A 14,479-nucleotide genomic window follows, 5' to 3' on the forward strand; every position below is an offset into this window, starting at 1 on the left:
ACCACTCAGTGTGTATATATATACATGGTTTATTCTGATTTTATATCGAAAAGTTTATATTAAAACATAAAATAATGAAAAAAATAACATAAAACTTTGTATTTTGATATCATAAAACAAACTTTATGCTGGGTACAACAATTGTGTTACTTTTCAATTTTCTATTCTGTTTTTACAGGGGCAGAACAATACAATGAGTATTGTGGGTATGGAAATACCTTTATTTGGTCTGGAGATTATATAGATTCTACATCAAGGTAGCCTCTATAGTAAAAAAATATCAAATTTATACATTTGAAGATTGATCTGAAGTAAAGTTATATTTTGTATTGAATGAAATAAACAGGTGATTGTTTTTTTTTAATTGAACTAACCATGTTTATAAGTACATCCACTTGTAGTACTTATTTCCTTGTTCATCATTCTTTCTTAATACCACCGATATGTATATATATATATATATATATATGCTGAATGCATCTTAGGATCTTTACTCTTTGTATTTTTCATATGTTCATAGGTGATTGCTTCTGTTCTTCAGGTATTCTTCATAAATCTACAAGTTTAAGTGTTAAAACATTTTGTGTGATCTAACAACTGCTGATTTAGAGAAATATGTCTGACATTATTATATTCAATCAAAAGAAACAAAATTGCAGTTTGAAATTTTAATGTCATGTTTAAAAATGTGTTTATTCTGTTATTTATTGTTTTGGTCTTAAACACTTTTTAAGTTTGGTAAAAAATTTTACAAAGATGAGAGTTGGCCACCATTTATCAGATTTGTGCTACTTCTGTTGTCAAAGTTGTCATCCACCCAGTTTATTCAAAACTAATAAGTACTGGTAGGTTTGGTCTGAGATTGCCTTGTCTACTTTGATTATGTTAAACCAAAATTGATATATGAGGCTTCTTTTAACTGGTTGATTGATAGACAGTTGACTAACGGCAAGTCATCTTTTTCACAATGTATGAACACCTTAAAATGCAATGGCAAAGAATCAGCATTGAAGTAAGCTTTAAATCTTTTGTTATCCACTTTAATGATGTGCACTTTTCACCTATTTGTTCATTTTTATGTGTGAATTCATTTAGATGGACCTATATTGGACAGAGATATGCATTATCTGACAGAAGTTGAGAGAAGGAAATATACAACAAAATTCTCTTTCAGGCATTTTGTTAAAAATGTTACAATAGTATTAAATGTCACAAAGTTCAAAATTATCTTCATTCTCTCTATCATGTTAAACAATAGGGGGGGGGGGTAAAATTGTGGAAATTTCAGACATAAGAGAAATATAAAATGAAAAGTCTAGTAAGATAGGCAGGAGGTTTATGCATGAACATATATAATGTTCCATATCTGCCTTTTAAAATATTCAGTTTGTAAATAATTGGTCAGTAATTTAATCTAATGTAAATTTATTTGTACTAGTATTGTCTTAAAATTTCATGAAATGACCAGTTTGTACTTAAGGTAGCTTATACCGTTTACATAGTGTTATCTAGATTTTGGACATTTTATCAAAAAATATCTTCATATTATGCATTTTGTATGAAAATATAATGAAATAGGTACAAAGACATATTCTGGCTCATGTTGTGTAACATTACCACTGGGGCTAATTTGCATATTATAAAAAATAAAGAAATACAAAAGAAATGTCTTATGTTCCTGGTAACTTATACAAATATTACTAAGGCCTTTTTATGACCATCTGATCTATGTATCATTGAACTATTACCTATAATAAGTACAGTAGTACTTATAGTAGGAATGGGCCAGATGTGCAATACAAATTAAGATCTCAAACACACTGCAAAAAGCATGTAAACAAAACTTTATGAGCACTTTACACACGCTGTTGAGTAGTAAACACCATCATAGCACTTGAGAAAGTCATTAGAGTAAAAACAAAAATTTCACAAAATCATAACTTTAAAACTTTGAAATTAAGAGAAAAATAGTTTTGATTTTTTCTAATACTTTAAAATTTTATGAACCTGTTAAATGTGCTAGTAGACATAATGAACTATTGAACACTATTATATCTTTAAATGAAGTAATTTAACTGGCTGCCATTTAAGTTTTTAGTTATATTAATAACATTAAAGGTTTGACCAAATCTATGTTTTATTTGTGATTTGGAATCTGCCACTAAATAGTCACCATTTTATTTAAAGGTACTATGTATGAGACTAATAATGAAACTGTGAGTTTAAAATTGGCTTTTGATTTGTCGATGTATGGTTGTAGTAACATATATTGTAAGCTTTATATTCAATGTTTCAATTTAAATGTTTGCTAGAGGGAACTGCTTATTATGATAATGCACTATTTAGAAAGTTCATTGTAATATAATAATCAAGAAGCTTTGTGAAATATCTAGAACAAGGATACAATATAAGTACGAGTAAACAGTAAGTGAGAAGTCAGTTCAGTGTTAGAAATTATAATTACGTGTCTATGCTGTTATTTGATCGATTAGCCTTGGAATTCTACAAGTTTATAAGTAAGTTAGGCCTAGCAAATTTTTTTTAAAGAAATAAGTTAATTCATTATTGTTGCAGGAACTGGATTTGTTATTATTTTGACCAATAATCCAAGAAAACCTACTCAATAATAGAAATGTTACAACACTTGTGTCAGAAGTGGGGTTATTTTGGTAAAATTAAAATAGATCAAAACTTTATTAGAGATGATGAAATAATTAAAAGAAGGTTGAGAAGGAAGAGTAAAAAATCGAAGAATGAGATAGGAATTTAAGAGGGGAGTTAAAAGAAAGAGGCAATTATTTAAAGTAGAATTAAGAACAAAAATAAACTGACTGAAAACAAGATTGAAAGAGCTGTACAGAGGGATTAAAACAAAATGCTTAAAGAAGTGCAGTAAGATGTCAAGAAAGTTCAGAAACTTTTAATGACAAAAGGAAAGAGTGCAAAAAAATCACTGACAGAATAAAACATTTGGAAAATGAATTGGTAAATTCAAAGAGTAAACCAGCCACATATCTTTTTGTATCTGCCCAAGAATTCCAAAATAAAGCACAATTTATTAGTAAATATGGAATAGGAGAACCTGTTTGGGTTACAACTAGTAATACTGTGTCACCTGTGACTGCAGGACTTTCCTGGAGTATTCCAGCCATGACACTACCAAATCAGGTTTCAGAATATAGTAGGCCAATTCAACAACTTTGATGTAATGGTACAATGGGAGTCATATCAGGCTCAGTTCAAAATCATTATCAAAGTAAATGAGCAGTGAATAGTTATTGAACAAAAGCTATTCATCTTTCTGCCTATTTAAAAGGATCAGGATATTGCAGAAAGAGATCTTAGCAGAACTTGGAAAGATTTGGAAAGTTGTACCCAATTATCTTACCTGGATGCTCCTTGTGAAATGATGGATTCATCATCACATGACCAGTTATAGATGCCATAACAGATAAGGATATGACATTTAAGTTGAAGCAGAGTAGGTGTACATCTTTAAAGGAAGCTTTGCAATTTGCAATGAAACTTGAATCCATTAAAGTTGCAGATAAACAATTAAAGGTACCATCTTAAAGTTATGGGATCATCAGACCAAGTAGTATTGAAACATCAATTCCCCCTGATGATAGTCCAGAAGAACCAGTTAGACAACTAGTGAAGCAGAATGGATGAAATAAATCAGTAAACAATAAATGCTTGAAGTATAACATGAAAGAACATATTCCCTGAAACTGCCAACAAAAGCTATTTTGGAATAAGAACTTCTCCCAAGGGATACCAAAAAGAGAGAACTGTTATAGATGTAGGAAACCTGGCCTTTAGAGCTGAGATTGTGAGGAATCAACAACTGTTAATACACCAAGGAGATTCTACCCCAACCAGATCAAAGGAACAAGAAAAAGCTAATGAGACATTGAAAACATAGGAATTATCTAATATTGTTGGACAAAATTCAGCAGAAAATATCATTATCTGTCCCAAATGAGAAAATAAATTCATTATTTGAGGAAACTCATCCACGAGTAAGTGGATGTATTGATGAAAAATCTTGCATTGTGTTGACTGACACCAGGTCTAAAATTGTAATTGTTCAACCAGATTTGGTAATGAAAAGTAGGAGAGATGAAGAGAGAGAGACTGACATGAACATCAAGTGGATATAAAATTCCAGCAGGAGGGAAATTGGAAGTTATCCTTACTGTAGGAAGCTTCTGTATACATCATGATGTATGGGTAATTGACATTGATGAAGAGGAACTGACTTCATGCATAGGCATGGATGCAAGATTAGGCCAGTTTCATCTATGGCCATAAAATCCATGTACAATACATAACAATTAATACACCAGAGACTGAACTTACAGTAACAACAGGAGGTTGGTTACTTTATCACTGAGAAGAACAATACTCATATGAGAAGTTATTATGAATAAACTTGCATCTAGTGACTAGGACACAGTGGAACCAAACTTCCAGCATGTCACGAGGAATTGGTAGTTGAAAGAGCTCTCATGGCTGTAAAGAATAAAGATTAAAGATTTCATACATGAATTTACTTGGGAAAGTCTTAAATCAGTTTGTGATAGAATGTACAGTCACTGTGATAAGATTGTATTTCATATAGGTGACATGGTATGGATGAACAATTCTTTTTGCAAGAAAGGACAAACTCCAAATTAAAGTGGATGTTGGGAAGGACCATATTTTATACTGAGAATAATCAAAGATGTGATTTACAGAGTCCAGAAGGACAGCAGTCCAATTCAAAGGTCATCCACTGTGATCATCTTTGGGAATATGTTGGTGAGAGAATAGCCAGCTATTTAATTTCAGAGAATAACTTACCTGCAAAAAGTCCACCTGCTGAAGATCCCATGGTTCCTATTAAGACCACTTCTAGAGGATTATCAAGGATGGAGCAGCCAGTGGGAATAACTCAGTTTTCAATATTTTAATTTAGATATTTGCCAGAGGGAGCTGCTAATAATGATGACACCATATCTGAATTTTATACCCAATTTATTCACTATTTCTATAATTATATCCAGTTTTGTATCTTTGGTCATACAATAACTTGAAAGGCACCAGAAATTTTTTGTCACTTGTTTTTCATGAAAGCAAAGATAAAGCTAAGTCAAGGAAAGAATTAATTTGGAGCATATACCTGCACCATCTCTTTCATCATAGAGAATGTTTTTAAACAAAAATCAGGATTTCTTGATAAAGAAATTTATAGTTTAAAAACATGTGCATAGGGAACTACAAATTGTTTTCATTATCATAGTAATCTAATTCAACATTTAATTGTACAGTTTCTTCTAAGAGTATTTTGGTATACAAAGAATCTGCATCAAAACTAATGCAGTGCACCTTACATTCAAACTTTGTTTTACATTTATACTGTAAATTCAAATTGTCTTGGATCTTTTTAGTCGTTAATTTTCTAAAAGAAATCAAGCAAAAAATCTTGCAATAATTATGAGCAACAGTATTTGGAATTATATCTTTAAAATCGTAGAGAAAAATTATGATAGTTTTGGTGGTGTATGTTCTTTAGAAATAGAAAATGTTTATACATATTTTTCATGTTATTAAAGTTAAGAGAAAATCAATCAGCATTAACTGATATATATTTCTTTCTTTGCTTATCTAGTGACAGCTGGGGTCGAAAATACACTCAGATTGTGGCTATGGATGCTACACATTTCTACAAGCCAGAGCAGCAATATCAATATCACTTTGTCAAGCGAGAATTGAATAAGGTATTTTGTTGTGTATAATATAGTTGTGTTTGAGTACTTGATGTTATTTACTTCAAATGTTGAAATCATATAATGCCTGACTTCTATTTTTCTAACATACATGAAACAAGATACAGTAGCAAGCTTTCTTTAATCCATTACTTGAAAGTACAGCTACATTGATAGTGGTGTAATTGTTACATCATTTTACACAAAGAGTGAAGCAGCTGTTTCATTCTTTGCATATTTAGTATCTTAGATTTTGTAGTTCAGCATTATCATATTACAAAATAGTTTTCTTTTGTGAATGACTGAATCCTAAGGTTGATTGTAATGTATATACTTTAAGCTGTATTCAGCAGTCTTATACTGAAACATACTTTCATAAATCATTTAGGTATATTACTCTGTATTAGGAAATTTGACTTGAATTAGGATAGCAGTCATTTTCTATCATTAAGCTAGAATAGTAGTGGATGTCATTTGTTTACGCTATTTTTGCTGTGTATAACTTGAATACCATTAGCAGGCAATCGTATTCAGAGTGAGTGAGTTAAAATAATGGCCACGTTTATGTTGAAAAATAATTTAAATAGCACCATTTAAGATTTAAAAAGGATTATACTCTCCACTTGTGAAAAACTTAAAATAAAAAGTGTTTATATGATGAAAATTTGAAGATCATAACGTTTTTCTAGTTGTTATGCATTGAATTGAATATGATTTTATGTTATTATTCCAGTTTTAAAACAAATTGAGTTTTTTATTGAAATTGAGATTACAGAATGCATATAGACCTTGCCTACATTTTATATATCTGTTTTGTTTTTACTATTAATTTTAAGAGCCAATAATGTAACATTAAAAGCAAAATATTGGCTTGTTTAGTTTCAGGAATAGCCAGTAGTGAAACATTACAAACAAAATATTGGCTTGTTTGGTTTCAGGAATAGCCAGTAGTGCAACTTTACAAAGAAAATGTTGGCTTGTTTAGTTTCAGGAATAGCCAGTAGTGCAACATTACAAACAAAATATTGGCTTGTTTGGTTTCAGGAATAGCCAGTAGTGCAACATTACAAACAAAATATTGGCTTGTTTGGTTTCAGGAATAGCAAGTAGTGCAACATTACAAAACAAATGTTGGCTTGTTTAGTTTTAGGAATAGCCAGTAGTGCAACCTTACAAACAAAGTGTTGGCTTGTTCAGTTTTAGAAATTTTCAGTAGATTTAATATAGGTACATAAAAGTAAGACATTATTATTAATTTTAGGTAAGTTTATGATTTTCATATTCTGCAAATGATAAAAACACAGTATGTGCTTGTTTTAAAACTGTGTGCATTTAATTAATGCATACTCAAAGCTGATGCCAAAATAATTAAATAAAACAAAGACATTTATAATGTATTATTCTAAAATAATTACTTTGATACAACCTTGTGTAGATATTTAAAGAAGAGTCAAACAATGAAGAAATTGTGTAGTACACTGAGATAATTATTTTGATTAAATAGGCATACTGTGGATTTTACGATGACACAGTAGCACCAGAACACCTACCAGCAATTGCTACCGGAAACTGGGGTTGTGGAGCTTTCCGAGGAGATCCACGTCTAAAGGCTTTGATACAGTTGCTTGCTGCTTCAGAAGCACAAAGAGATATTTTGTATTTCACCTTTGGAAATGAAGAACTGAAAAATGACATTGAGGCCATGTGTGATTTCCTGTTGCACAAGGAAATCTTAATAAGTATGTATACAGGAGTTCCTTATGTTTGAACATTACTACTATATTTGATTTTAATCTAATGTGGCATAATATAAAGTTTACAAATAATCTTAAAACAGTATAACATATGTATTTTTAGAGTTAAGAAACATCTCGATTTTTAAGAGTATCTTATGTTATGAGATTAATCTTAAGTTATGCTGTTTTCTGTGATAAATGTTTTGTACTGATAATTTATATTTTTATGCCAATCATAAATTAGTAGTGATTAAAAAGCAAATTAATGTCAGTATATAATAGTTGGATTAGAAAATTCCACATAATACACTACAATATATTGAAAAGTTGATCTAGCTAATTACATTTTTTATTCTTAAAAATAAAATTGTCTGAAAATATGTTTCATAACATAAACAACAAAAATGCATATTGAACTGTTATATAAAATCATTTCCTACTAATTCCTTATAGCTGAGAAGTTGTGCTTTAAGTGCAACTTGTGAAAGGAGACCTATGCATAAGGGTTTTTAACAATGTGGAAAGAAGTGTTTCTTGATAAATATCAAATAAACAGGTCATGAATTAGTTTGATGCAGGCTTCATACACTTAACACTTTACAAGGAGTGTAAAGTTAGGAAATATATCCAAGTTTTACATCCATTAAATTAGCTTCACCACCACAATATTCAGTAAGGTATTTTGTCTCTCATGGAGTAATTTAGTTTTTGATTTATTGGCTGGAGTCAAAGGAGTAGCTTGATACTTCCCTTGAACTTTCTCCTTCACAGTCATACAACATATAAGGCGAGATTAATAAATGTTTAGTTATAAAGCCAACATGTGTCATATACTAAAAAATTAACTACTTACACTTTTCTTTATTTTTTTCCACCTTAATGCTGAACAGAACAAAACTTTCAAATAAATACTTTTTTGCTTTTGTTGATCAGCAATGGCTTTGTTTTATATTTCAGGAACAAAATATTGGTATGAAACTGTCACTTCACTCTAAAAGCAGATGCAAAATACACAACACTCATTACTTCCACTGACATCATTTCTTAGTTTTCCAATAAAACTTCTTTCTATACTATAATATTTCATTGGATTCCCTTGTGGAAAATTCTCAATCAATAACAGCACATTTCTGGAATAATATTCATATTTCAACCAATAAATGTAAAGTTCCAAGGATATTAAATTCATCATAATAATATTACAACCTATCAATTAACTGGTATCAAGCCTCCATTTAATTAAATTCTACCTTCTCACTCTATCAGAATAATAGTACAGTCTAGCTTAACAACTCACACTGTTGATAAAAAAAAACGTATTCCAAAACATACTTACCTCCTCTCACACTCACAACTATTACTCAACTACCATGATTTCTTCCTTGGCGCAACTAAGCATTGGTCTGATTTTTTCTTGCTTGCTTCAGTTTGTTACACCCCACTTAATTGCCCTTGGCGATATGTCTCATGACACTCTCCACCTACAGTGCCTTGCAAAAGTATTCACCCCTACCAATAATGTCACACACAAATAATGTAAAAATTGTTTTTCATGAACATGTTTTTATTCAAAACTCTAATGATCAAACTTAACATTGTTATGTGTGAAAGAGGTTGAATGTCAGCAAAACCTACAAAGAAAATATATAAACTGAAATTTGTTGATTGCACAAGTATTCAGCCCCCTAAGTCAGTACTTGGTGGAATCACCTTTGGCAGCAATTACTGCTGCGAGTCTTTTTGGATAGGTCTCTACCAGCTTTGCACAATGGAATGGTTTAATTTTTGTCCATTCTCCCTAGCAAAATTGTTTCAATTCTGACAAGTTTGTTCGGGATCGTTAATGGACTGCAATCTTCAAGTTTTGTCATGACTTTGACTAGACCACTCCAGGACATTCACTTCTTTTGAAACTACTCCAGTGTGGCTTTGGCCTTGTGCTTTGGGTCATTGTCCTGCTTGTAACGTGAATTTTCGATTCAGTTTTAGATTTTTGACTGACTCAAGCAGGTTTTCCTCGGGATTCACCTGTACTTTGCACCATCCTGACAAGCTTCCAAGTCCCTACTGATGAGAAGCATCCCCATAACATGATGCTGCCACCACCATACTTGACAGTTTGGGGGGGGGGGGTGGTTGACTGGGTGATGAGTTGTGTTGGGATTGCACCATACATAATGCTTTGAATTTAAACCAAAAAAAGCTAAATATTTGTTTCATCTGACCACAAAACCTTCTACCACATGGGCACACTTGGTTGAGACTGTCAGTGATCTTATTTGTTGTGAGATGGAGACATATATATTTGGTTCTGTGGTGTTCTTCTGGGGGGCTACGAGACTGAAAATGACATTATGGAGAGAATTTAGATTTGCTTTTTCCTGCACCTTCTTTTAGTCTGTTGACTTTTCATCCCCCATGTGGGACATTGGTGAGGTTGCGGACTTGCAACACTGAAATTCGGGGTTTGATTTCATATAGTGGACACAGCAGATGGCCCAACGTTGCTTTGCTCTAACAAAACAAACTTACTTGACCAAATATTGTTCCAATCAACACAGTTTTTAAGTGACATAAAAACAAAAAAGGAGGACATTTTGGGATAAGCTGCCTTTGATTTCTTTTCTTCTGTTGGTTCATTGAGAGTGTGTTGTTTTGGGTCTTTCCCCAGTTGCTTTTGAGCCTGCACCTTACTTGATGGTTGAAGGTCTTGGAGCATATCTTTAGCTTTCTCTCCATTCATGGACATTGTAGTTCATGCTGGGAGGCTTACTTATCAGTTATGTGAAGGGGCAGTTATGCCTTATCTCACATAGACGTCGGAACTTCGTGATTTAGCCTACCACTTTCGGGGTTCTAAGGTGGAGTTTGTAGTTAACCTGAATAGATCACGGTCCTCTGATGGTACAGGGTAAGTCTACGGACTTACAACTCTAACAATTTGTTTTCCTTTTTTTCACTTTGTTGGAACCATTGTTAACATGCGTATTGGTTCAGTTGTCGGTTTCTACATTCATCCCTGTTGTCTCGAATTTCCTTGGCTCCTACAGGGGGTCATAATTCTGTCCCTAATAAGTTGGTTCCGACCACCGACATCAGCCTATCGGTACACTGGTACTCAGAATAGATTCTGTCTATATCTATGGGTTTTGCTGCTCGGTTAGATCGCCGCCAGCAGTGCTGGTGATTATTGTATGCCTTCAGGATCTGTGGAAGCTCAGCTCCAAGAATTTCTGGACGTATGGTAACCTTAACCACAGATCCAGGAGCACTACAGGTCCTTAAGTCAGGATTAGTCATTCAGTTTACATCTTCACCACTATTATCTACCCAAGCTGTAAGGTTTCCATCTCCTGCAGATCCTTGGGATTTGGAACTTAGTTCTAGGGCTATCAGTTTGGTCGGTCTGGGGGTAGTGAGAAAGTTGTGCTAGTTCGTCAGTTGTTGGACCTAAAAAGACAGGAGATTGATGTCCTGTCAACAATCTTTCTCATCTGTATCAATGCCTAGATTCTTCAAGGTTCACAAGTTACTCATTCCTCAATCTGAGTTGACATTTTTCACTGGAATTGTAGATGTCGAAGTTCATTGTAGTCGGCTCTTATCTGTACATTGCCATAGTGGTGGCATCCCACCACTATCAGCATTTTTTTTGTGTCTTTGGATTTGGATTGGCTTCACATGGGTTCTGCCATATTGTACAAGTTTCTTCTCTTCACCTACATTCCATCACTCTGTGCACACACCATTCCATAGATGACTACTCCTGGCGCCATCTCGTCAATTGTCAGAACATCACATCCCGATTGTACTTTCAGAAACAACCAAGGCAGTCTTCATTCCCAGGGCTGAGACATCTGTTATTGCTCCAATTCAATATGTCATCAGCCTGGGTATTTTATGTTTTACATCTCATCTCTCAGTCAGGCTCAATTGACTCCCATCAGGCTCCACACTATAGAACGAAATGCCAGACTCTTATCTCTCCCACAGCATGGATGGTTCTATCTCTTTTGGGAATGTGGGCATCACTCGAATCCCACATGCCTTTGGAACAAGAGCTTGAAAGATTATACAGAAGGGTGAGTATTTTCTTTGCTACCTTTCAGGGTCCCTTCCCTCATTTTTACAGGATCCCACTCTGTGACAAGTGTTGCCCAGGCAGGTGTGCTTTTATCAAACCAATTCCACTCTAGCAAATACTAATTCAATATACCTTATACAGGTTGCAACAAGCTCTGTAGAAATGAGGTGTTCCATAAGACCACCTCAAGGCTGACTAAGTGGTACTACTGTACTATGCTGGACTGCCAATCATAGACTATCACGAGTAAAGGATAAGGGGATATTGCCCATCCATGCCAATCATTGGATTGAATAAATCAGGGTTGGTTTGCTTTTAAAAATTTATGGACCTTGGTTCACCTATTGCACTGTTTCTCAGAACTCTGGAAGTTTTTTTTCCCAGATGTCAGTAGGAGAGGTACCAGTCTATGCGAGAGCCTACTCATAGTACCAGTTCAGGTCCTTCTTTTTTATCAATATTGGCTCAGTAGATTGTTCAGGGAAGAAGGTCCATTGTATTCTTGTAATTCCAAATGCACAATGGTCCCATCCTGGGTCCTTGGTTGAGCACAGTTTGTTCCACGTCCTCCCCATAATTCCGGAAGCAAGTGGAATTTACCTTGCCCACACAGTTGAGGATAAGTGTTCATAATTCCAGACAGGATGAGTTCTTTTTGCTCAGGTTTAGTAAGGTATACACGATCTCATCATTCTAAGCATGGGGTGTTGCCTTTTGGACTTCAGGTTAAGGAGAAGGTTTGTCCACTTCAGTGTTGCTTACCTACTCATCATGATTCTGGTGACTAATGCATCACTCTCTGGCTACAGGTTGGGATCTACTCCCAAGTATATATATATATACATATGTAGATTTTGGTCCAATTGCCATAGCCACCAACGTGGGATACAGGGACCATGGCCTTATAATTCCAACCCCAAGTAGTGAACCTTGGCTATCTGGTTTGGGCCTGGCCAATAGTGAAGACAAATCATGCAAAATTTCACCCAAAGTATATGAAGAGTATACCTGTTCTGGATGTAGTGCAGTTCCCCCACTAGGGTGCCAATCTTCTATTGACATAGCCATGATCTATGCAGATGCTTTCTGTATGGATAATGCCCTCACTGACCCCTCCACCTTATCAATGTAGGATTCTAGCTGTAAGTATGAGTGTAGATATGTTTTGGAAGTTAACAATTTTCTAAATTGAAAATGTATTTCCAATAATACTTTCCTCCCCACTAAGAGCTGGTGTTAGAGACTGGGATTGAGTCAGTCTCGGAAAAGTTATAACATTATCTGAATGAGGTCCTTATATACAGTACCAGGATAGAAGGTGCACTGACATAGATGGAGAGTGTCATGAGACATATATTGCCAAGGGCAATTAAGTGTGGTATAAAAAAAACTGGCACAAGTGAGAAAACATCAGATCAGTGCTTAGATGGGCAAAGGAAAAAACCCTGACAGTTGAGTAATAGCTGTAAATGTAACAGAGAAGTAAGTATTATTGGAAATAAATTTTTGATTTAAGAAAATGTTAACTTTTGTTACATTCACTATAATCTCTGATACAAAAACTGAAAGTATAAAACTTAATACTAGGTATAAATAATTTTCTAACAGTTGTTGCTGTTTATAATAGTGTTTTTGCACTCATAATAATAATGCATGTTGACATCATATCCAACCTATTTACTAAGTACTCTGAGCTTAGCTATTCAGGACAGAAAAATCAACTTTGCTTTTTAAGTACCACCCTCGGCACAATATAAAAAAGTTGGTGTTAGATAGGAATTTGTGCCAAGTTTGTTTTTATTCAAATACTAAAGTATTTACACTAACTACCAAGCATTTTCTCCTTTGTCTAGGGCTTTCCTACATTGAGCAAATATTGCTGCATGGCTGAAACCTAGAGCTTTGTATAGTAGGATAAATTAGACGTAGATATCTTTAGACTTGTTATAATCTTGGACATTTATTTTATATCTAGGCATAGATCTAATGTTTGGATGTGAAAATTGATAGGACTATGCAATAATAGGAAGCTGTGCTTCCACAGTAGCAATGATACTAAATATAAAGCATTATGTAGATTAAATCTCAAACATCAAGTCTCAATCAATACTGCTAAGACCTATATTTAGGCCTTCTTACTGATACTATAATACCTGTGTTAACCTACGACTAAGTCTAGGTATGTATATTAACCCTTTCAAGATTGGTCAGCAGTGGAAGGCAATGTCATCTCATTTGTTGACTCCCATTCAAAATTTTATTGAACTACTATTTCATAAATTTGTATCAGTAAGTTTGGTATGAAACTGTAGATTATAATTCAAATTTTAGTACTATATATTACTCAATTTCTTAATTAAAAAGTAAATATATAAAAAAACAGACAAACATCGATCTTTGTGTGTCACGTGGTATGTTGAATGCAGAATTTGTTCAAATTATATGTTTGTAAAGTCAAAATACTAAGTCTATAGTTTTTTACAAATTACATACTCAAATTACCAATATTGACAAGGTAGAATATAAAATAAGGTCTTATCTTTTCTATCTACTGAGATATTGCTCATGTGATAAATCAAACACAGTGGCACTCTGCCCACCTATTTAAAGTTTTGGAATAGCTCCCTTATATACACTTCTATATATGACATGAATAACCAATCATAAGCTCAGAACGTCCCCTAGTGGCTTTCTCAGGATGCCATTTCTTTCTTTTGAACCAAGATTTCAAGGAGGTAGGGTGTGTCTTTAGTTTGCTCGAACTTTCATATTTTTTTAGACTAAAATACATCTTAGTTACCAAGCTTTATAAATTATAGTGAAATTCTATGGTATTGATGTAGTAATTTATGATTTTTAGTTATTCAAATGTATGTATAAACCTAAAAAATTATTTTTTTCATATCCTC

At 33.5% G+C, this 14,479-nt stretch overlaps 1 protein-coding gene across 1 annotated transcript in view; it reads left to right on the forward strand.

Annotated features, from left to right (window-relative positions):
* Positions 1 to 14,479, forward strand: part of LOC106465413 (poly(ADP-ribose) glycohydrolase-like) — a 98,155-nt gene that overhangs the window by 81,604 nt on the left and 2,072 nt on the right. Inside the window, exons 16-18 of the mRNA XM_013925640.2 lie at positions 179 to 257; positions 5,654 to 5,762; positions 7,255 to 7,489. Coding sequence (XP_013781094.1) covers positions 179 to 257; positions 5,654 to 5,762; positions 7,255 to 7,489 — 423 coding nt within the window. The remainder of the gene's footprint in view (positions 1 to 178; positions 258 to 5,653; positions 5,763 to 7,254; positions 7,490 to 14,479) is intronic.

The sequence above is a fragment of the Limulus polyphemus genome, unplaced genomic scaffold (genome assembly GCF_000517525.1).
Source record: "Limulus polyphemus unplaced genomic scaffold, Limulus_polyphemus-2.1.2 Scaffold1935, whole genome shotgun sequence".
Classification (NCBI taxonomy): Eukaryota; Metazoa; Arthropoda; class Merostomata; order Xiphosura; family Limulidae; genus Limulus; species Limulus polyphemus.